Source organism: Melospiza melodia, chromosome 2 (genome assembly GCF_035770615.1).
Source record: "Melospiza melodia melodia isolate bMelMel2 chromosome 2, bMelMel2.pri, whole genome shotgun sequence".
Classification (NCBI taxonomy): Eukaryota; Metazoa; Chordata; class Aves; order Passeriformes; family Passerellidae; genus Melospiza; species Melospiza melodia.
In genome coordinates this window covers 82,752,497-82,775,287 of record NC_086195.1, presented here as the reverse complement: position 1 = coordinate 82,775,287, position 22,791 = coordinate 82,752,497, and the positions used below count along the sequence as shown (strand labels likewise).

Below are 22,791 nucleotides of genomic sequence, written 5' to 3'. Positions count from 1 at the left end.
AATCCTGTCTGGAGGCCTCAGATCAAGCAGTAGTCTACACTGTATGTAAAGACCTGTTTACATACAAAGTATTTAAATGGGCTTTATTTAAGATAATATTTGTATATATTAAGACTACAACTTCTAGATCTAACATGTTCTTATTATGTAAATTTTGCTGATGTGTGGAGCCATTTATTTTCAGTATCTGTACAGAGTACATCTGTTGCAGTATGACAGGTAGCCTAATTGGAAGGTCTCAGTGTAAAGGTTTTAATTTATGAAAAGCATCCTACAAAATAATATGAGGGTATTTTGCACAAGTCGTGTTCTGCCTTTTTTATGTCCCCAAAGCTGGGTCAGGCAGCTGGCTCTGAAAAGAATCTTTTTTCACGTATCAGAAGGAAAGTTTCTCCTGGAAATTAACTGGAAATCAAGTTATGTACAGCAGCAAAGTGAAATGTCTTCAGCAGACTTAATAGGGAGAGGCACAGCCATCATCCTGAAGTGTTAAGAATCAAATTGTCTTTATTGTGGAGTTAATTCAAGTGTCGGCTAGTGCATGGCATCCTAACATAATTCCCAGGCACGAGTAGAGACTGCTCAGCTAGGGCAGTGAATGAGTCACCTGCTTGCCAGGGGGTGGCCAGTGCCAGCCCAGCTTTCCCTGATCCTGGCTGTGCTGGGCTGCAGACCAAGTGGGGCAGTTGTGGTGGGGAGTCGGTCACTGCAGGCAATACCCCTGCTCATGGGCAAGTTGTAATTAGGCCTGTGTGTAGGTAGCCTCAGTTCAATACTCTCGACTGTGGGCTCAAGAAGGCTGTTGTTTTCCTCTTTCCTTTGAGAGTTCTGATGTGGTGATACTTGTTTTATTTCATTAGGGAGAAAATAAGCAGTCTCTAGGCAGGGCAGACTGGTTTAAAGGGTTGCCTTAGCTCACCAAGTGGTGTTGCTTAGCTGCTGGGGTTTGGCAGGTCGAGGCTGAAAATTGAAGCTGCAAGCTCCAGACCAAGTCCAGACCATTCTTTGTGCTCATTCTCTGCTGAACTTTTAAGTTTCTTTCTCTGGCCATGGGTTGTCATGGGTTCCTTGCAGGCCATGGGCACTCACTCCTGCAGAGGACTCTGCCTCCTTTCCTGTGGGAGGAGGACAGTGTATAGCTTACCATTTATCTGAGCTGTCTCTAAACCATGTCCTCTTGGCTCTGTCTTGCACAATCTTAGAAATGCTTGTTTTCAAAGAGATCAGAGGTTTTTGTTAGCTTAGGAGGTAGCTTCATTTTATTCACTCTATGTCTAAGCTAAAAAACTGCTTAGTAACAGCATAGTTTACCTTTGAAAATAGCTTTCCCCATCACTCAAGTTGTGATTGATGGGGGAAACCAGCTGTAACCAGTTACGCAAGGTGGCATATGCCTGAAGGAAGAGATGGGATGGTGTTTCTCTCTGAAAATAGTTAAGTCCTACAATTTAACTATTCAGAAAGTTCTTTTATCCTTTCCATCCCTCCACCTCCAGCTTCTCTCTGTCATCAAAGCCATTTCATGATTAATCCCAGTGCTGTCTCCCTGAATTTCCTCCGTGCACACCCGTAGGGATGGGGGTTGGTTATAAAGAAGTGCGGGAAAGGGGAGCATAGCTCTTGGATTCCTTTATTTCCTTTGAATCGCTACTGCTCCTTAAAATTTGAATTAATCAAATCAAATTCTCTCTGTACATATCCAGGAATGAGCTACGTTTAATCTAGTTAAGTGTATTCTGTTCATCCACAAAAGTCCCTGTTTCAGGGCAAAGTGCATAGGGGAGGGCTTTCCAGAAGGTTTAGCATCTTGATGGACAGCTTTCTGCTGCCTTCATCTCTCCCAGCAGAAAGGGTGGCACATATGGCAAGGGCTGGTGGACAGATTGCGCGGCAGAAAATATCCATGGCGGATAAGCAAATGTTTTACTCTTTCTTGCTCTTCTCCTCTGCTCCATCAGTGAGAAGAAAGCCTCACTAATTGTCTCCTTGTCTTTTTGACTGTTGGGGTACTTTTTTCACTTCCACTGGATATAAAGGCCCACCTGTTACAGCAGCAGAAATTAAATACTGCTTTCCTTATTCCTTTTGTGCTAGGAAGGAAATTTGTCTTCAGGTCTCCTGGCAGGTAAGTCTGTGTTTTTTCACTTCTATTTAATTATGTTTCTTTATATTTACTTTTTCACTGCTGCAAAAATCCAGAAACAAGTTTAGGTACTTGTAAGGTTCTTCTAGGTTTTTTTAATGCACTTAGGCCTAAAACCTGCTCTATTGTTGGGAGTCCTGGGAGCATCCTTCCCTCCCCAGGTGCTTGTCCTGTGTTGTTCCTAGCATGGGGTGATTTCTGACACAAAGCGGGGTTAGCCCCCAGAAGCAGGCACTTCACTTTCCACTTAACAGAACATTTAGTGTACGTACAGAAAATAGATCTTGCAAACTCTAAAATGAGCTCCTACCTTTTGTCTTACGAAGCATGATGGCAGGGAAAGGCAAATACTTGAGCAACACTTTTATAGGGTGGGTAGCAGTGCCTGCTGAAGAGACGGTGCAAGTTCAAGTTCTTTCATGGTGTTTGTGCTCCCTGCAGACCAGAACATCTGACTAGCCATCCAAACCTGGGTGGCTCTAATCTAGCTTGGCTTGTGTGTCATATTCCCTCCTTTTTCAGCGTTGCTCTTGTTCAGTAGGACTATGCAAAATTTAGTCTGTAGATGTGTAGCTGTATCTTTGTTTGAGATTCATACTCGTCTCCTTTTCTTCTATGCTGAGATGATTTATTGGATATAGCTCTGTATTTTCTGTAAAGAATGGGTATTTCATTGTAGGAACCTCCGTAGAGTCACAGTCCTTATCTTTCCTGTCTCATTTGAGACCAATTTGACTAAAGTAAAGCTATTTTAATCTCCTGGTCCCAAAATAGAAGCCGTTCCATTTGTGCCATAGAAGATGGCTGCAGCAGGATTTTTGCCTGTTGGAGCAAAATCTTCTGCCCACTTGTTTTATCTCTGGGCACCGAGTCCCGCTTTCATCCTGTCATCCCCTGATGTCGAGCAGCCCTGGCTTTGAGGTGGTGGTTTTGGGAGGTGGGTGTCATCCGTCATCTCTCCTAAGGATGGTCAGTCTTGTGCTGCCCCTCGGTTCCCCCTTCCAGACGTGCCTTTGGTAGCTGAGGTCCCCTGGAGCTCTGCAGGTGGCTGTGGGGCAGAGGGGAGCACAGGCAGTGCTGCTGTGGTCCCGCAGCCTGGCAGCGTCTCACGCCCCTGTGCAGCAGGGACCCTTAACGCTGTGATGGTAATTAAAGCCCGTAGCCCCCAGTTGCCACGGAAACGCAGCGCTCCACAAATACAAAACACAACTTACGGTCCTGTTCATTTAACCAAATGCTCCTTATTTGTCAGATTTAACCGGGGTTTCATGTCTCGTCCTTGAAAAATGCTGGACTGTGAAAATACCCAGCAAGGGAGTTGTGTGCACTTTTTTTTTGAGGAATTGCATATAAAAATCCTCACCCCTGGGGCAGGGAAGGACAGTCATCACCTGTGACCTCTTGCCTTTGCAGTGATGGTGCCACATCAACACCTGGTGTAAGGATGACTCCTTGTCTGTGAGGGCATTCCTTTGATGGAACAAAAAGACTAGCACAGAGGCAAAAAATAATCCCTGGAGAGATGGTTTTACTGCAAGCCCAGCGTTGCCTGGTTGTGGTTCAGTGAAACAAAGTCACCATTCAGGCACAATATTATTTAGTTTGTATATAAAAATTCCAGTCATTCTGCTGAACAACTTAAAAACATGGAAGAGGTTGCTCATCAGCACAAAAAATAGGTGTGTTGGGTAATTGGCATATGGGGCTGCAGCGATAGCAGAAATTGCTGTGCCCTGTCCATCTCTTGTAGATTTTTGACTCGGAGCTGCCAGATGCCATGTTTTGTCATAACTTTAATTTGTTTGCATTTTCAAAAGAGGAGGAGTCTAACAGGATTATTGCCTCATAAACTTGGACAGGTATTGAATTGGGGTCTGGTGTTTGAAGGCAGTGCAGCCTTTGGATATCGGTATAATTTATGTGGATTTTGTTAAGTCAATACATGTTGCTAGTACTACTTCACTTGTTTTCTATATGGCTTTAATATTAAAGCAGAGATTGTATCTAATGAGCTAGGTCATGCTTATTGGGAGATGGGAAATAGCACTTTTCCCCTATAGTGATGTTTGCTAGCTTTTTATTCTCATTATGTTTTTTTATTAATTTCTTGTGTCTTTTATTCTTTCACTTAAGCTAGGGTCTGCTTTGAGAACCGTTACAAGTCATCAGCCTGATGCTGTAATTCCTGTGAAGAATACTGCACTGGGAACTAAGAACTAATGTTTAATTAATGTTATGATGTGGTTTTAAGCAATGGGTTTAACCACTATCTAGTTTTTCTTTCCTGGGGCTTATGTCAAACACTCCTGACTGCTCAGAGATCCTGTTCACAGCCATGGCATTTGAATAAAGCAGGGGAATTTGAAAATTATGAGACCCTTCTTAGCTAGCTTAGGCAATCAGGGACTATTGTCCATGGAGAACAGATTGTGGAAATCCTGTGACATTTTAAAATTAAGCCAACCTTTCCTGAAATCCAAGATGGATGACTGTGCTGTTGTTCAGAGTTATTGATTAGTGTGTGTTAGATATTACCCCTCAAGGTCAAATCTGCCAGGCCAGGACTGCCTGAATTTAGGGTCACATGAAATCTTCTGAATAGCTGTTACAATTTTTTCCATATGCTCCCTTGCCACACTGGAGAGGAATAATGAAGGGTTATATACTGAGGTGTGCCTGTGATTCCTGAAGCAAAATTTTGGGATCTCATCTCCTCTGAGATGAAGAGAAGAAGCAACCAATACCCAGTGGCCTTTAATCAAAGGGAAAATACGGGTGGACAGTTTTTCACTTGCTGCTGGTTTAGATTACAGAGAAGAAATTAATCATTGATTCAGTGGTTAGATAGATCTCAGTGGAAATGCATCCCCCTGGTTAGAGAGTTCTGGTTAGAGGTGCAGAACTGAGATTTGCATCCCAGCCATTTTGGGATACAGAGACAATAGAGTCCTCCAAAGAAACAGAGGTGTCATTCATCTCAGGGTGTTCTTTTGACATTTGCTTTTGCTTGAGAAAATTGAATAGGCAGTTGTAAACAAAATAAAAAATTGGGATGTATTAAAGGTCATTTTAAAAGAGATTAATTGTTAAGATGGATATTTTGCATAGTTGCTTACTTCTGGGGTATACTTGGGGTTTAGGTAAAATTTTGAACAGTCAGTTAATGGGCTGTAAATCTCTAGGATTTTAATAAGATAATTTAGAAATAGATTGCTTAAATCTCTGAGAGCATTAATTGCAAAATACATGTTTCCATTAACTTCAAACTGGAACTAGTGTTAACTATTTGTGACTTATGTAAAGACAACTACAGCTGAAAGGTTAACTTACTGCTAGTTCCAGTTTGCTTGTGATTTTCTTTTTTTTTTTAATACCACCCTTCAGACAGAAGGAATAATATTATGAAATCTGATGTAGGTATAAAGCCTGACATCTAATGCTTTTGTAAAAATGTGTTGAGCTTCTCCAGAGAATGTTCGTTGCATCAATAAATGAGAACAAGAGGAGACCTAAGGATAAGGCTGTCCTTTTCAGTCTAAAATCACTCTTGTGCCAACTCCACTTAAAAAACTAAAATAAAAATTTGCACATAAAATTTGCAGTTGGGTGTCCAGTCTTGCCCAGTTCCCAAGTGGATTGTAATTTAAAACTGAAAGCAGGGCAGCACCTGCACTATTTGAGTGTTTTAATGAAGTCCTGGGAAAATTATTTTCTAGGGAATTATATGACTTGAATAACAGGCCTGGCTGGCTCTTTTACCCACTTCATATTTTTTATAATTCTGGTTATTTTTCCTGTTTGCAGCTTTCCTGGGCTGTTATCATCCTGTGGAGCTGGTTATCTGCTGTGATAGGAGACAGAGAAAATAATATAAGGGATGCAGAAAGAGGGTTGAAGTAGGGTATTATAAATGGCAGTGCTCTGGTATTGTGGATTTCAGGGATATAGTGCTTTACATCAGGGAAATTTAGACCTGACCTGTCATCCCAGCTGTTGCTCAGACCACAAACTCTGTGTTTGTGAGCTTTGTAAATAAACTGACATTTTGCACTGGGAACAGATGGTAAACTGTCTTGAGGTCAATAATTAGGCAGCTACAGTATATGATCAATAAAAATCGTGGTGATTGTTTCCTCAGTCAGGGAATGGGCTTGCCCCAAGTAAGAAATCTTGATTTTTTTTAATTTCTTTTTTTTCAGGTGGTGTCTTTAGGTATTTATTTTTGTTGGTTTAGGGTTTTCTTTGTGGTGGCAGTGAGATTTTTCTTTTCTTCTGCATCTTCATTCTGTAATGCACTATCCCTTTCCTCCACAGCTCTGCTGGCAGAGAGGTGTGGAAGGGTGGTCACATTAGCTGCAGAAGAGGTGGTGGGCGTAGCTTATATGGCATTTATTGATGATTTGAGTTACCAGGGCAGTGGCAGCACTGAGGCAATGTCAGCTGCCCAGGAAGAGCCTGTCTCCGGCCCTCTGCAGCAAAGCACATCCTGGGTTTGTCCCTGCACCAGCAGCATTCAGACCCTGGGATGGGTCAGCCGTAGGAACAGGTGTGTCTGCTCACCTCCTGCAGTGGTGGCAATGGAGTGACTGCCTGTGTCGAGCTCTTGTGATTACAGTAAACAGAGCCTGTCTCTGGGTATACCTTTCCTAAGACAAGGCTTGCGATTGTAATTTTTTACATGGCAGTGAATGCCTGGTTGCTCTTCTCTGATTTTACATTTTGTTCAAAATTTAAAGGAACTTGTTAAAATTTTTAACACAAAAAAGGATTAATTTCAACATCCTGAAAGAGAGGTGCAGATTTGTTTGATCATAGCCAGTTATAGATGTCAAACTGTCTCATGGGCATATTTACTGTATGGCGCTGACTCATGCTGTGTCACAGACTGCCATGTGAGTTACATGGACTTCAAGGGATAGAAATTCTAGAAGCCTTCAAGGAGATCAATTTGGGATGGTCACACTCAGGATTCCTGACTGGATCTCCATTACAGTAGTGCACAGAATGATGTTGGGTTTTTTCATAGCCTCAATGATGGCCTTCGACATGCTCATGGTGGGAAGTGGAGGGGCAAGTACCAATATCCACAGGACTCAAGGAAACAGCATGAAGCAGAGGCAGGGGATGTTTAGGTTGGATATCAAGAAAGTTTCTCACCCAGAGGATGAATGAGCACTACAGTGGTATCCCCAGGGAAATGATCACAGCACCAAGGCTTACAGAGTTCAAGAATGCTTTGGGCAAATGCTCTCAGGCACATGGTGTGACTCTTGGGGTGTCCTGTGCAGGGCCAGGAGTTGAACTTGATGATCCTGATGGATCCCTTCCAGCTCAGAATATTTTGTGATTCTGCATATCAGGACTTGGTTCTTTCTTGGGTTTTTGGTTGGTTGGAGAAGGAGGAAGAGTCTTGGTTGTAGTCAGTAGTAGGTACAGGTCTACACTTTGGGCAGCACACATACAATGGTTTTTGCTGCCTGTTCTGTGTGTCACTTTGCTGTGCAGGGCCTGTTGGTGTTGCAGGTACCCCCAAGTTTAATACAACTTGTGCTGTGTATTCCTCCCCTGCCTTGACTGACAAAGTAATTTGGTAAAGTCACAATTCAATGCTGTGTTTTTCTAGAACATTTATCTGGTTTATTTTGCATTACATAAAGACCAGCCATTAGATGGGTCTCATCCCTTCTGCGTTAATCCAGCAGCATGAATGCAGCGAGAGAGAGCTCTGGTCTGAGCACGAGGGCCCTGTGCGCTGCTCTCCTTATCTGCTCTCCAATCTTTGAGCTCTTACATAATATATTTAAGACTGTTTTTTGACTAATCTCTTTTGGGGTCTCATTTTGCATTCTTAGTCTCCAGCAACAAAGAGCTGCTATGCTCTTCCCTTGTGAAATCCTTTCCAGAAGGTGCACATTATCTACTACAAGACAGGGCAACGATGAGCATCAATTTCCATGGCAGAATAGAAGCCTGGATTACAAATTACTATTTAATCCTTTTTACGTCAAAGGATATAATAATCCTTGTAAAATGTGCTCTAAGTCTTGTGCTCGGCTGTGTGAGGTTAAGGGGCAAAAATCAAAGTAGGGAATCTCGTAAAAAGTAAGACATGAGGAAATGTGTGTGTTCGACATGAACTTTAGAATTTGTTTAGAACTACATTTCGGCAGTCAGAAATAAAGATGATGGGCTGATACCTAGACTGCTGGTTTTCATTTTGCTAGAAAACAGTCTCTGTCCTGAGTGTTGCTTGCTGAATTGCAGTAAAGAATTTAGGTACAAGATGAGCATTGCTCTAATTTGATTTTTTTATCCCCCCACAAGTAAGAACATTTACCAAAACTAACAAATATGGAAGTGCCTTAAGACTGTGAGAAAATCTCTTTTATTTTCTAAATCATCATGGTATGTGCGTCAAGCAGTGTGATTCTATAAGGGAGAGAAGGGTAAATAAGGTTGGGAGGGATAAGGATTTAGTGTTTGAAATTGCAGACTGATGGCTGCACAACTTCCTGCCCAAGCAGCTATTTTAAGAGGGGCAAAGTTTAATAACATAAAAAGTTTAGAAAATAAATCCCATGATGACAGACCTAGAGTCTTTTCTTGCCACACTCAGTGTGCTATAACTTTGTTAGGTAAAAAGCAAAACAAGTAAGTTGTTTGAAACCAGTAATTTCATATGGTTAGTATTCCATATTTTTATTATTGGCCTCTGTACTAAATCAGATGGGGCATACTGGATAGAATCTGTCCTTCTTACTGTGTAACAATCCACAGAGGAAACCTAGAAGTAAGGTTTGCAATATTTGCAATATTACTAATGGAATGAACTGGGCTAAGCTGTTTGCTGTTTTTTTCAGTGCAGTGTATTTAGAACATTACTAATAACCTAATAATCTGTATAGTCAAAATCCAGAAAACCAAGTAGGACCAGATTAAAATTGTTATCTCATACTAAAGAACACAATTATTTGATCATATGACCATCATTCCACAATAGGGTATTTTTTTTGCCAAATGCTAATTGCATGCTTCTAGTGTGACAATGCATAATGTGGTGTCCTTGCTGTCATAAAATGGTCATCTTGCAGGTAAAGACACTGCACCAGCTCTTATGAAGCCATAAAATGTTTTGTGTTATAAAAGGATTCGTATTTGTAGATTTTTTCGTTGTTGTTCTTTTCTTTGACAAACTTACAGAAAACAGAAATATTCCCCTGATCTGTCTTGTTGTTGTATTTTGGGAAATCCAGAATCAAATGCTTTGAAGAGAACTTCCATATTTCCTGCAAAATGAATAATTTCTATTTCTTTATTTGTTGCAGAAAATGACTGAAGAGCATATATAAGTAACCCTGGAAGAAGTTGCTGCTCTGTGAGCTTTACATGAGCATCCCCATCCTATGAGAAGGATCTGTCAGCCTTCTTAGCTGTAAAATGGGGACTGCAGGTGACGACATGGCTGCAGTGGAGCAGAATGCTTCTTTGAACCCTCTGTGCTTTGAGTGTGGCCAGCAGCACTGGACAAGGGAGAACCATCTCTACAACTACCAGAACGAAGTGGATGATGACTTGGTGTGCCACATTTGCCTTCAGCCCTTGTTGCAGCCGTTGGACACTCCCTGTGGACACACTTTCTGCTACAAGTGCCTAAGGAACTTTCTGCAGGAGAAGGATTTCTGCCCACTGGATCGAAAAAGACTCCATTTTAAACTCTGCAAAAAATCCAGCATCCTTGTTCATAAACTGTTAGACAAGCTTTCTGTTTTGTGCCCCTTCTCTTCTGTGTGTCAGGAAGTGATGCAGCGATGTGACCTCGCGGCACATCTTAAAAACAGGTGAGCGCTGCAGGTGCTTGTGTTGCGCTTTCCCTACACGCTTCTTTGTGGCCAGTTTGTGTAGCAGTAGAAATTGTGGGCAGGAGAGGGGGAGAGAGTTGGTGGTGGCTTTTAAATTCACAGCAGAAGAGCCTAGAAAATGGGTCAGTCAGTCTGTAGCTGTGCACAGCAATGCACTGGATTACCCCTTTTTCGTGCACCACACCAGAAAATAGTGAAGACTGCTTGGTGGTAGCCATGGGGACAATGACGTGGATCATTAGAGGTCTGAAGAAAATTATTTATCAAAAAAATAAAATACTGTGGCAGTTGTTTACAGTAGAGGGAAAAAGGCTGAGGGAGTGGGAAAATTAGAAATGTGCAAACTGTCTGCAGTAGGAACAAAGGAGATTAAGTTCAGATTTTAGGGGAAAAAGCTTTATAACAGTCTGGCACCGGCATAGCTTGGTTAGGGAGCAGGTGTCCATTCCCCATTTTTAGAAGTGTTTATGAACACATTAAACAAACTTTCATCAGGAGCAGTAACATCAGAATTGATTCTGCTTTGAGGTAGGCAGATGGACATGGTATCTCTCAGGATTGATAGACCTTCTCTGCCTGCCCTCAGTCTAGTTCAGGGACACTGGTGACCACCCAGACAGATTCATTTGAGAGGTGCGTGGACCTGCTCCATGGACTTGTTTCCAAGTCTTGGTCTTTGTACCTTTGGAGACTCTTGTGGACCATCTTTGCATGGAGAGTGGTGTTGCAGAGGAGATTGGGAGAGTGTGTGTGGTGCAGGTGTGCCTGCAGGCAAGTGCTCTGCCAAGAAGGGGAAAAGGGCAGAGACCCCTGCCTTGGCAACTATTTGTTCACACTCATATTTCCAGTGTGCCCTCTTCCTTTTTCCACACATCCTGAAGGCTTCTGGGGATTCAGAGGCTGGGAGGACTGTGGGCGTGCAGAGCATGCCGCAGCCCTGTGGACTGTGGTGAGTATGGAGCTGCCTGGCTGGTTTTGGTTGTGGTAGTATGGTGTCCATGTCAGGGAGGCACAGGGGCTAATTAGGAGCCTTTCTCTCTAGGTTTTTATCTTCTTCTTTTTTGTAAATTCTCTCTCTCATATAGCTTCCATGTTAGTTTAAGCACTTGCTTGTGGTGAGTAGTTTCTGATCTGTACGATGACTTGAGGGTGTTGAGGAGGCCTAACTGTTTTATGATTGTTTTATTAAAAGGCAAAATTTAATAAAAGGCAAAATGCTATCAAGACTACTGCTAAATATCTAATTCATCTTCTGCTTTCCCACTGTCATATCCCTCACCTTTTCAGTCCTTTTTCCTTAGCTGACATAGTTTTGAATTATATTAGAGCTGTTTAGAACGGGGTCATGCAATTTATTTGTACATAGAACACTATGTATGTACTTTTTAAGTACACATAAAAAATCCATTTACTTCATGCACAAGGTTATTATGGAATTCAAGTGAGCTGAGTCACAAGCTTTTTCTGTTTGTCGGCTGGAAAAAGCTTTCAGTTGCAGAAGGCTGCTCATTTTCAATTCCTTCTGTTCTCTTGGTTATCTTGGCTGATACGCATTTTGAATATATGGTGATTTACAGTTTTCAATTAAGTTTATTTGCAAACATCTGAACCACCTATAAATTACCATTGCTGGCATAAATGATGGCAGCAACTGCATAGTTTGAATTTAATTCTATGTGGATTAATGAATCCAGTAAACTTCTACTACTGATCATTACATTTAGGAAAGAAATACAAAATTCAGTATTGTTTTAATTGTCAGCTTTGATTAATATAAACCAGTCGCAAAAAGCCTTTACATGAGATGGTTTGAGTTTCTGAAGAAAGCAGTATGGTTGGTTAATTTTCACTGTCTAAAAACCTTCACACTAGGGTTTTCCAGTGGTTTTTTATTAGCTTCATTTGAGCATAAAAGCTGGAAGAAAATGTCGTTGTATTCACCAGGTGCCTCAGAGTGTAAGGAGAATTACTGTAAGATGCTCCCACAAGGAGATGAGAGGCATCAGACACAAACCTGATTACTTCACAGTCACTAATTGCACTGCATGATACCTCATTGCACAAAGAAAATATTCTTGATTTCTCAAACTCTTGAGTTTCATTACATTCCTTGCAAACTTGGTTTTTAAAGTTAAACACAGTGCATATAATATGATTTAAAGGGAAGAACCATATGAGTCATGTACTGTTTTTCAGTCACTTGGTATAGAAAATTTGCTAGTGTTTGGTAAAATAAGTGTCAGTTTCATTCCCTGGAGTTGTTTAAGGAAAGACTGGATGTGGCACTCAATGCCATGGTCTAGTTGACATGGTGATGTTTTGTCATGGATTAGACTCTATGGTCCCAAAAGTTTCTTCCAACCTAGTTAATACTATGTTTCTGTGATTTCTAAATATGAAAGGTATATTTATGTGAAGAAAATCTGACAAAAAGTTAGTGAGATTTTTTGTGTATGATTTTAATTGAGTTAATTCTTCTGGGTTATTCAGAAGTGAAAGAAGTCTATTGTATTATAATGAGAGGGCTGAGTATTGTATTTATTGCTTTTTAGTTGGGCTTTAGCTCAGTTGCCTCCAGTATTTCCCTATGGTAGCTTAAGTTACCAATTTGGATGAAGACATTTTTCCAACTGGGTAACATTGCAGATAATTTTATGTCAAATTAAGTTTGACTTTTATATGGGATTGCATTTTTTTGGAATTGAAGAAACAATTGAGCTATTCACTGGGTGTCGCTCAGCATGCTTAATATATGGATTTAGAGTAACAAAATCCATGGGAAGACAAGTTGTAAATATACAGAGCTTCATCATTCAAAATCGTGGCAATCCCAGTTATTTTGGTGTTTATGATAGTGCTGGTGAGCCCTGTTCTTCCCACGCTCTCCCATGTTGGCATTGTCCGTGCCTGGCGCTTCAGAGCACCAGAAGTGAAGGGGATCTATGGGATTTAACCCTCTTTTGAATAAGTGGATAGGCAACAAATTCATAGTCTTTACATGCCATATGGACTCTAGCCATTGCTGGAAAGGCAAACAATCTCTCTCTGGTTGTCCTGTGCTCTGAAGCCGCTTGACTCCTTGTAAGCTTCTCACATTGTTGGCTGGGAGAGAGAATTATGCAACAAAACCACTCTTATTTTGGCTTAGTCTTCTCTGATTCCCAAACCTAGATAACTCCTGGTGCCTCATTTTCCCCGCTTATTTTTTTTCCTTTTTTTTTTCTTTTTTCCTGTCAGAAAAGAAACTAAGACCCAGACACTTAACTTTCCAAAGCCAGACTGGGTTTTACTTCGAATTGCAGCTGTAAATCTTACCAGAATTACTGCTTAAGGTCACTTTGCTGGCAAAGTTTTATGAGCAATAGCAAAGGCACTTGGATTGCTTCTTTGCTTAAATACAGCTCCTGCTTGGGAAATGATTTAGTGCAGCTGGTTTGAGGTTATTTAGTGTGTTTGCTTTTATCAAACCTCTAGACTGGGCAGAAGCTGATGGCATAGGTTACAATGAATTCTTTCTTTTCAGTAGTCAGTGAGCAAATGTGTTTTTCAAGCTCCTACTGTTATTTCTCAGAAATACCCTGTAAACTACATCTTAATTTTGTATGAAAGCTCTTTTTATCAGCAGAGAGGGATTGCTGCTAGTGTTCCAAGAAGTCAGCTTTTAAATGAGAAATCCAGCAGACTTGGCTGTAAAAAAACCACAACAAAAACCCACCAAACAAAAAGATCCATTTTTCTTCTCTCTCTGATATGAATTAAGAAAAATTGAAGGTAAAAGCTATACTTTGTCACCGTCCAGAACTGAGCAGAAGCTGGTACTGAGGAGGGTAGAGGAGGAAGCTGAATATAAGCAGAAGCTGATTTCACATTGCTAGAATAACTGCCCTTCAATCTTCCCATTAAGTAACATCACTCTGTTGCTTCAGCTGGGTAGTTGTACTATCACAGAATAGTTTGAGTTTGAATCTTGCTCTTGAGCACCTTGATTCATTAAAGAATTTAAAGAATTTCTACAAATTCTTAAAATAGTCCTCCCTTTGTTTTTGCTCCTAGACAAGATGTTCTGGCTTTATAGGTAGGTATGAAATACCATTTCTCTAAGTTTGAATTCAGCCCTTATTTATGCAATTTGTTTTATGAGATGTTTTTATGAGTAAAGGAATCCTATCTTTAAAGCTTGTTTTGATCACGAGATGCCCATCTTTGTCCATAACATGTTACAAGATTTAGTCCAAAATGCTCTTTATCCCACATATTTGGTGTTAGTGAAAGTGTGCACCTCTGGAGATTTATTGGCGCTTAAATGTTACAACTGCTGTATGGTTTTGCTGTTTGTGAATAATACATTCTTACTGCCAACAAATACCTTTTTATGTTGCAAGTGGAAAGAAAAAATCTCCAAATAGATGTGCTTGAGTACCAATACAAGGCTTTGCTGCTTGGTAGGTGGCAAGCTGTGTTTAAAGACCTAGGAGCTGGCATCCCATGAATTAATGTCTCCACTAGACTGCTACTTCCCTGGCAATGCAGTTGCACTGTACTAGACTGAAATTCAGAGTCTATTACAATTACTGGTTAACTGGGGGGAAGTCTGTGGGGTTTTGCCCTTTTTTGCCTCATACAGTGCTGCACTGTGTGGGATTCCACTGAACTGAGTAGGTGTGCTGTTTAGATTTCTTGGTACTAGGTTTTGAAATTATAATTAAACATCATTGGCCAAAATAAACCTCAAAGCTATTTGTATTTTGTGTGGTGACTTTCATCAGCTGCCAGGTAATGATGGGAGAATGTGCTGTGTGAGGGAGGGTGGAGGAGGACCTGGCTGTGGTTTAGGAGGCTTTGACAGAAATAGGACACTTCCAGGGATGAGTTTTGTGCTGTCCTGGTTTGACACAGCTTAAAAAAGCCCAAAACTCTCAAGGTGTGCTTTGCCACCTGGTGCAGGTCCTTTGGGCTCCTTAGGCCTTGTGAGATGGCTGAGTCAGAGTCAGCAACAGTGCAGTGGTTTGTAGGAGATACCTAAGGAAGTGTCTGGCTCACATAGGTAGTCCAATAAGGCTGGACTCTGCTGTCAGGCTCAGAGGGATTGAAGCATGGTTCTGTGGCAGTGTTGGTTTTCAGCTGTTCATTTACCTCTTTGCTGAGAAATCATCACTTCCATAGCACAGCAGTTCAGGGATAGCAAGGACACACAGCTTGGGGTGGTTTTGTCCTAAATTCTGGAGAATCACTGTGGGAGAGCATGTCTGTCAGAGCTCCCAGCAGACAAAAGGTTTTCTCTGCAAGAGCATTTACCCCTTGCTGTGTTGCTGCAGAAGTGAGTGATGTTGGAAATTGCTCCTTTTTTTTCCCTGTTGCCAGTGTTAAGATTTGAGGAACCATGAAGCTAACCCATCAAGTTAAATTATATTACAAATACTGAGGGAAGTGATAGCATCTTTCCTTTTCTTGATCTCTTGGGGCCATTGTTTTGAGGTTTGCATTGTGAAATGATCAATGATAGAAATTTCCTGCTGATTTTCACATGTAATTGTGTGTCTCTGGCCACCAGACAGATATATTGGCTGATCTGTCCCACTATCCCAGTGGTTTTCTGTAGTAAATACTGTCTGGGCAAAGCCAAGAAATAGGGTTATGTTCCATCTTTAAAATAAGAGAAACGTTTTCACAAAGCAAAACCTTTCAAAAAATTTTCATCTTTGGTGCTTACACTTTCTTAACTTTGAAGAAGAAAATGACCAGCAGTTGCTTTGGGAAAAGCCCCAAGGAATTATTTCTAAAATGCATCATATCATAATATGAACTGTCTCTAATATATGTTTTTGTGCATATTTCAGGGCATATTTGGGTTACTTTTTTCTACTCTTCTAAACATGGAGAACGCAAAGGGGGACATGAGACAAGGGGAGAACACATGGTGAACTCCTCTGGGGAAGCCTTATAGCCTTTAGATACCTTTCAGTATCTGAAAGGGATATAAGAGCTGGAGAGGGATTTTTTGTAAGGGCATGTAGTGATAGGCTAAGGGAAATAGCTTTAAACAGAAAAAGGATAGATTTAGGTTAAATAATAGGATGAAATTCTGTACCATAAAGGTGGTGAGGCACTGGAAGAAGTTTCCTGGAAAAGCTGTGGATGCCCCGTCACTGAAGGTGTTTAAGGCCAGGCAGGATGGGGCCCTGAGCAACCTGGTCTAGTAGAAGGTGTTCCCTGCCCATGGCATGGGGTTTAAGTTACACGATCTCTAAGATCCCTTCCAACCACAGCCACTCTATCATTCTATGTATATAATTAAAAAAAAAAAGATATTTTCATATATATATATAGATATATAAATCTAATGCTATGTATGTATAACACGGCTGGGGGGTCACAAAAGTTTTATCAAAGTTCTTTGGATCTGAAAACTTAAAAATCCATGCTGAAGCAGTCTTAACAATATAATTACCAAATTACTTTTACAGAATGTCAGAATAGAATTGTGATTCTCAAAACATTCTGCTTTAATAAATTAGGATGTCATTAGGCTTCTGCTGTCTTTTATTCTGTTAACACATTTCTTCTCTTGCAAGAATAAATAATTTCTTCTTTGGTTATAGCAATCTGCAAAGTTCCCAAATGCTGAATCCTTCCAAGAATGTGGTTCCTTTTTTTCTGACACTGCTACAGTATCAGTAGCAGTATGAGCATTTTTGGGAGCATTTTTGGGCTTCAGAAGAAGGAACTTTAAGGACGTCAAATTCTATAAGATGTGATTTATTAGACACTGGCAAAACTGTCCCTGAGACAGATGTAAGATTGGTGTCCACGTCTAATTATGTGCACATAAATGCAAGATGATTCGATAAATGAAGGCTTTCGATAAATTTGCAACATTGCGGCCCTTTTTTTGAAATGAACTATTGTAGGCTTTTAAACATAAGCAAAAAAAATATTGCATTAAGAGTAATGGAAACTTAAAAAACCGAGTTTGTAGTGAAAAGCATCAAATACTGTTGCATAAGGGAAACAAAAATTGCACCTCCTATGTCAGAAGTCAGAAAGAAAAAACAGGAGACAGGATGGAGATGAGAACACCTTCTATTGGCCCAAGAGACAAGTGATGAACAGAGCTGTTTTGCTAAACCTCTCATACACACTCCTAGAGAAGCAGAATTTTATTTTGGTATTATAACAGTTAGATTGCAATTTAGGGAAAATTTTCATCTCTTTCCTCCTTTGAATAAGCCCAGGAAACTATGATGCTTACTTCTTTTGGCTTACTAAGGGGAAAGAAGATGGTTTCAGTAGGTCTCGAGTTATGTCTTGGAACAGGGCTTCTTATATACATTTTTTTTTACCATCTTTCCAGCAAGTTATTTTCCAGAAACTAAAATGTACAGAATCCACCTTCTTGTGGAAGTTGTCCCTGTCCATGGCAGAGGGCTTGGAACTAGATGATCTTTAAGGCCCTTTCCAACACAGACCATTGTGTGATAACAAAAGAAGTCCACATTCAGAAGGTGTTACAGCACATTGAGTCCATGGCCAAAAAACTACCTAGTAGAAGTTTTGTGAAAAAAGCAGTATTTGGGTTTTGTCCACTAAAACATATTTTGGCCTTAATATTCAGTGTGTTTAATATTTTTTTAATGCTGTGTTTAAAGCTATGACTTTGAAGAAGACTGATTTAACCCAAGAAAATACTTGGGCATTTTGTGCTACAAACAGGGCTGCAGGCTTGAAGCATAATATCAGTGTTGTCTTTACAGGTGTCCTGGGGCTTCTCATCGGAGACTTGCTCTGGAGAGAAGGAAAACGAGCAAGGTGCAAGCAGAAGCAGAGGGTGAGAGTGGTGTGGGTGGGCAGGAGCAGCCCAGCAGTTTGTCTCCGGACGCTGATCAGGGAATAGTGCCAGCCGAGCCAAGCTTTACCTCGCCCGCCCTGCCCGCCTGGACAGACGAGCCCAGCATCGACAATCCGCCTTTTGAGGAGAACACAGCAGCAGACAGTATGTCATCACTTATCCTCCCAAGTCTCTTTTATCAGATGGGGAAACATTTGTGGTGTCAGAGCTTGAACGTGCATCTTCATCTTTGGCTCTTGTATTTTGCAATTTCTGGAGAAATATTAGTGTATTTTGATTATGTGCAAGTTTACAACTGGGATAAAGTCACAGGAAGGAAAGAGATATCTCCGAGTGTGTGCCAGCTACTGTGGTGCTGTATCATCGTTTATTATGTCAGGGTGCAGTAGTTCATGTTAATCTGCTAGTGGGACCGGCCTCACAAGTGAGATGGAAGGAGTGTAGTTTCTATAAGATTACAAAAGTTGTTTTCTAAGATGAGATTTGTTTTTCCCCCCAACTGGATCAGCAGCCTTCTCACACACAGAGTGCTGTCGTACTTTAGCAGAAAGGCAGCTGAGTTACTCCTGCATTTGTCTGCACCGAATGAGCTGTAACACCTTTAGCATCTGGGATTTTATAGAGGAAGTGCCCGGCCTTACCACAGAGGAAGGTGGTCCTGTCCCCTTTCTTCTCCTCTATATTTGCCATCCTTTAGCATTCTCCTTTTTCCTCTTTAGTTGTCTCCATGTTTGCTTCAGAAATGGGCTCCTTCAGTTGACCCAGTAACTCAATAGCAGCTCCTCATGCAATTGCAAGACAAAGAGGTTATGGGCTAACCCTTAAAATATATTTTTATTGTCGCCCCCATTTTTTAAGATTTTCTAAGCCTTCTGATGTTGACGTTCTTGTAACAAACTTTCTCACACACTTTCTGTAAATAACTCACTGTTTTGCATTCTTTTATGGAGGAGGAGAAATTTGTTGGACTGTTGGTTTGTCCAGTGTCATTGGAGAGGTGGCACTGTCACCCTCCAATCCACTGTCAGTTTTTGAAAACTATAAATGCTGGAGTCAGAAAATAAACTTCCCTTTTTTCTTCACCTGGAGAGCAGCGGTGTGCGCTTGTGTTCTTTCGTGTCCTATAGTGATGCATTTTTATCATCATCACCAAAAGCAAAGCCCCAAGTGACCCAATGCAGGACATGAAGTTGATTATAAAGGATGGGATCCAAAGGGTTGAGAATATCGTATTCCAATCCAAATGACCCCGTTTCAGGAAGCATGGATGCTACTAAGTCACTAGCTGCTTTCTAACAAGCTAGGGGTTTCAACAAGTAGTGGAACTGATCCATTTGCACTGGCTTAGTTTTTTTGTTAAACTGCTGCTTTGTGGCCGGTCCACATTATATTTTGATGATTTATTTTATTGGAAGTGAATGAAATAGAAAAGATATTAATTGTCTTTCTTTTTAAAAATAATTGGCAGCAAATCAACAGCCACCTACCTTGCCTGAAGGAGAGATCACTACTATTGAAATTCATCGGTCCAATCCTTATATTGAATTGGGAATTAGCATAGTGGGTGGCAATGAAACACCTTTGATCAACATTGTCATTCAAGAGGTTTATCGAGATGGGATCATTGCCAGAGATGGAAGACTTCTTGCTGGAGACCAAATACTTCAAGTATGGAACCTAATTACCTATTCTGTCTGCTTGCTTTCTGTTCACTCCTTGCAGAATTGTTGTTAAAATGAGATGGAAGATTTTCCTTGTCAGACTATGTTATGTCAATGTTAGCTTTGCAATTATCAGTTGGAAAGCAAATTAATATTCAGAGCAGAGTGTGTTGTTCTAGCACTTTTGGCTGTCATGCTTTATGTTGTTTGTCGGACCAGTCCCTGGAATTATCTTCCCTCTCTGGCATCTGTTGTCAACATTTAAAATACAAGTTTATTTTTCTGTTTTTAAATGTTGTGGGACTTAGTCCTTATTTCAGCTTTACTCATGCATTCCAAAGGAGCCTAAGGTTATTTCTGGCTAGCAAGTTGGCATAACTTGTCCTGTGTAAGAAGCAATTTGTGGATTGTAAGGCTGCCTTCGTCTAAACTGTTATTTTAATGTTGTCTTCCAAAAGCTGAGGCAGTTGACCAGCATCTTTCACTATGTATAAAAGACTCAGTGTTAGACTTTAATGGAAGGATTTAAAGCAAGATGCTCTAAGCATTTAAAGAATAAAATGAACAAAATGTAAGTTGGTTTTGATTGTGTATTTTTGTTTTGGTTTTAAGTAATTAACCACCAATAATAGAAAAAAATCAAGTTGTATTAATTTTGAAGTTTTAGTTTTTATATTAGGGGAAGGGGTTTTTCATACAACACTAAAGTAACTGAGTGCTACATAAACAGAACAGTCACCCAGCTTCTATTTTTAATCCTTCCACCTGAAACAAATATATTATCATCAATTCAAAGTTACTTCAGTAGAAATGTTTGCTTTTGATCTGGCAGCCTAAGATCAACCCAAATGTAATTGTAAGCCTTCTTCATTTCACTGTTTTGAAATCAAGCTGATAGAAGTAGCTTAAATACAGTAGTTACCCTTGGAATAAAATTAGTTTGCACTCCAGAAAATAAAGTCCCTTTTGAGAAATGTGCCTTTTTCAGCTCTTGGAGTGTAAGCATAGTGGCTGGCCAAGAAAATAACCCAAGAGCTTTCCAAGATGTTTCCTTTTCAACAAGTAATTGCAGACACTGATTGAATGCTGCCTCATTTATTTTTATTCTGAGGGCTCTACTTGTTTGGCAGAATAGGGAGCTTGAGTTCCAGTGAAGCTTTGGAAATTCCTGCTGTTTGGGCAGGTGTCAGTTACAGTTTCCAAAGCCATAAATGGCAGTGAATTGACTGTAAATAGGAATTTACTAGCTGCAGTGAGTCTTCCCCTATCAACAGCCTGGCAGTGGGGCTGTCAGATGCTAAGTGGGCGTCCATGAGAGTCCTTCTCTCATGCCAAGGGAGAGATGCAGAGGGTAAAACCTAAATTTTGAGGGGAGATAGAATATCTTTATTTGAATTTGCCTGTGCAGGTGCTGAGCTGTTGTATTAAAATGATCAGGTCCAATCTCTGCCATCTGTAATTAGGTGCACGTAGGTGCAGCTCAGCATGTACACTTTGGTGGGATATTTCTGAAAATGTTTTCCAGGGCTTTTATGAGCTGTAAAGGTCTAAAAGAAAGAGCCAGAAAGGGCTGAGAGATGAAACTCAGCATTTTCTTGCCTAGTCAAACAAGAAGTATTACCCTTTTAAGAGCTGTGGGAACAGCATTTAGTAACAGCTACATAAAAGCTTGTGTTGTCTGCAAGGTGCAGATAGGTGCCTAACAATTTCAAAGTGCTCTACAAATTGTCTTTTTTGTGCTGGACTGTGACTGTAATTCATGTGAAGCATGTCCTAATGAGAATCTCTTTCCCCAAGAAGTGCCAAGGCTGTTTTGTTCTGAAATTTTAAACTGCCTTATAGAGAGAAGAATTACATTTTATTGCATATATTCTTCTGTGCCCTTTGAGTGCTCACATACTTTATGTATTTACTTTAGCTAGCTACAGTTAAAAATAAAAATAGATTTAATTTAAGGGCTCTGATGGATGGGCCCTAGTGGTTTTTGCAGGAGGCAGCTCTAAGTGTTATTTCTTTTAGTTATGCTTGTTTTCCCTCTGCCCAAGGTTACAGGCTGTCTCAGGGCAGTAGCAGAGCACCACCATGGTTCTGTCTGAGCTCGTGGTGCTGCCAGCAGCAGTGGCTTTGGGCTGGAGGTGTCTCAGGGAGGGTGCACTCCTCCTTCACCCTCAGAAACTACCACAGCCAAGTGGCTCAGCACAGGCTTCTGGGAGCCCCTCAGCTCAGATGTGTAATGTAAATGTGGCAGCTGCTGTACATAGATTGCTTTGTATATTTTTATCATTTTAATATTACTGTTACATGGTGAGAAGGTGCATGTTTGGTTTTACTTACTTAGGTTGCAATGGGGACTATTAAAAGGCTTAGGTAAGGCACATCAATCGGTATAGACCGTTCGGTGATAGCTTCTATCTAGGGCAGGGGTTCCTCCACCAAGGCTAAGGATGAAATTCTAATGTTAACTTTGATTCCTTTCTTACAAAAGGAGACAAACACAGCTTTCGTGCTGAATTTTTGTCATACTCATCTACCAAATCTCATTGTACTGTCAGTTCTTATTTTTACAGTGCAAGAAATGACTGAAGATTACTGATCTCTGTATGAGTGGGCTGCATAACAAACACTGTTCTTTATTTTAGGTAGAGAAAATTTAATCTGTTTTTCATTTACAACTGAATTTTGGGTGATACAGGTTATAAGTCTGAAGCTCTGGCCTACTTGAAATCTGTAAAAATCTAAGTTCATGCTAAGACTTGAGAATTAGTCCAACTACATTTTTTTTGCTGTGTTAATGAACCAAATTCATTATTCTTGACTTCAGTTTTTTAAAAATGTTTTTTCACATTATGGAAGTAATGCATATTGTAAGACACAGGCTTCCTGCAGAGATTTGGATCCATTCTTTTTATAGCTATTATTTTGCAGTTTTAAGTGATGCTGGGCTTGAAATTGAAAGCACATGCCATGTTCTTGTCCGGGAAAACAAACAATGTAAAGAAGACAAGTGTAGGAGACAAGGAGAGCAAAAACCTTGGCCTGTGATGGCAGAGGGCATTCACTACTGGGGACATGTCACCTTTTTGGGAGAAGGCCTAAAATACTGCTAGGGGAAGCTTAGATTGGATATTGGGAAAAATCTCTTCACAAAAGGGTTATTAAGCACTGGAGCAGGCTGTCCAGGGAAGTGGTGGAGTCACCATCCCTGGAGATGTGTAAAAGGCATGTGGATGTAGAACTTGGAGACGTGGTTTAGTGGTGGAGTTGGCAGTGCTGGATTAACAC

The 22,791-nt window shown here is 40.6% G+C and overlaps 1 protein-coding gene across 4 annotated transcripts in view; it reads left to right on the top strand.

The window, feature by feature from the left end:
* The window catches only part of LNX2 (ligand of numb-protein X 2), a 58,904-nt gene that overhangs the window by 22,448 nt on the left and 13,665 nt on the right, over window positions 1-22,791 (top strand). For 3 of the 4 annotated variants that reach the window (XM_063149082.1, XM_063149086.1, XM_063149083.1), the window contains exons 2-4: window positions 9,469-9,981; window positions 17,754-17,992; window positions 19,317-19,516. In XM_063149082.1, coding sequence (XP_063005152.1) covers window positions 9,581-9,981; window positions 17,754-17,992; window positions 19,317-19,516 — 840 coding nt within the window. In that variant the 5' untranslated portion in view covers window positions 9,469-9,580. Of the gene's footprint in view, window positions 1-1,897; window positions 2,126-9,468; window positions 9,982-17,753; window positions 17,993-19,316; window positions 19,517-22,791 lie in introns of those variants that run through there. The other variant, XM_063149084.1, reaches the window with a different exon arrangement.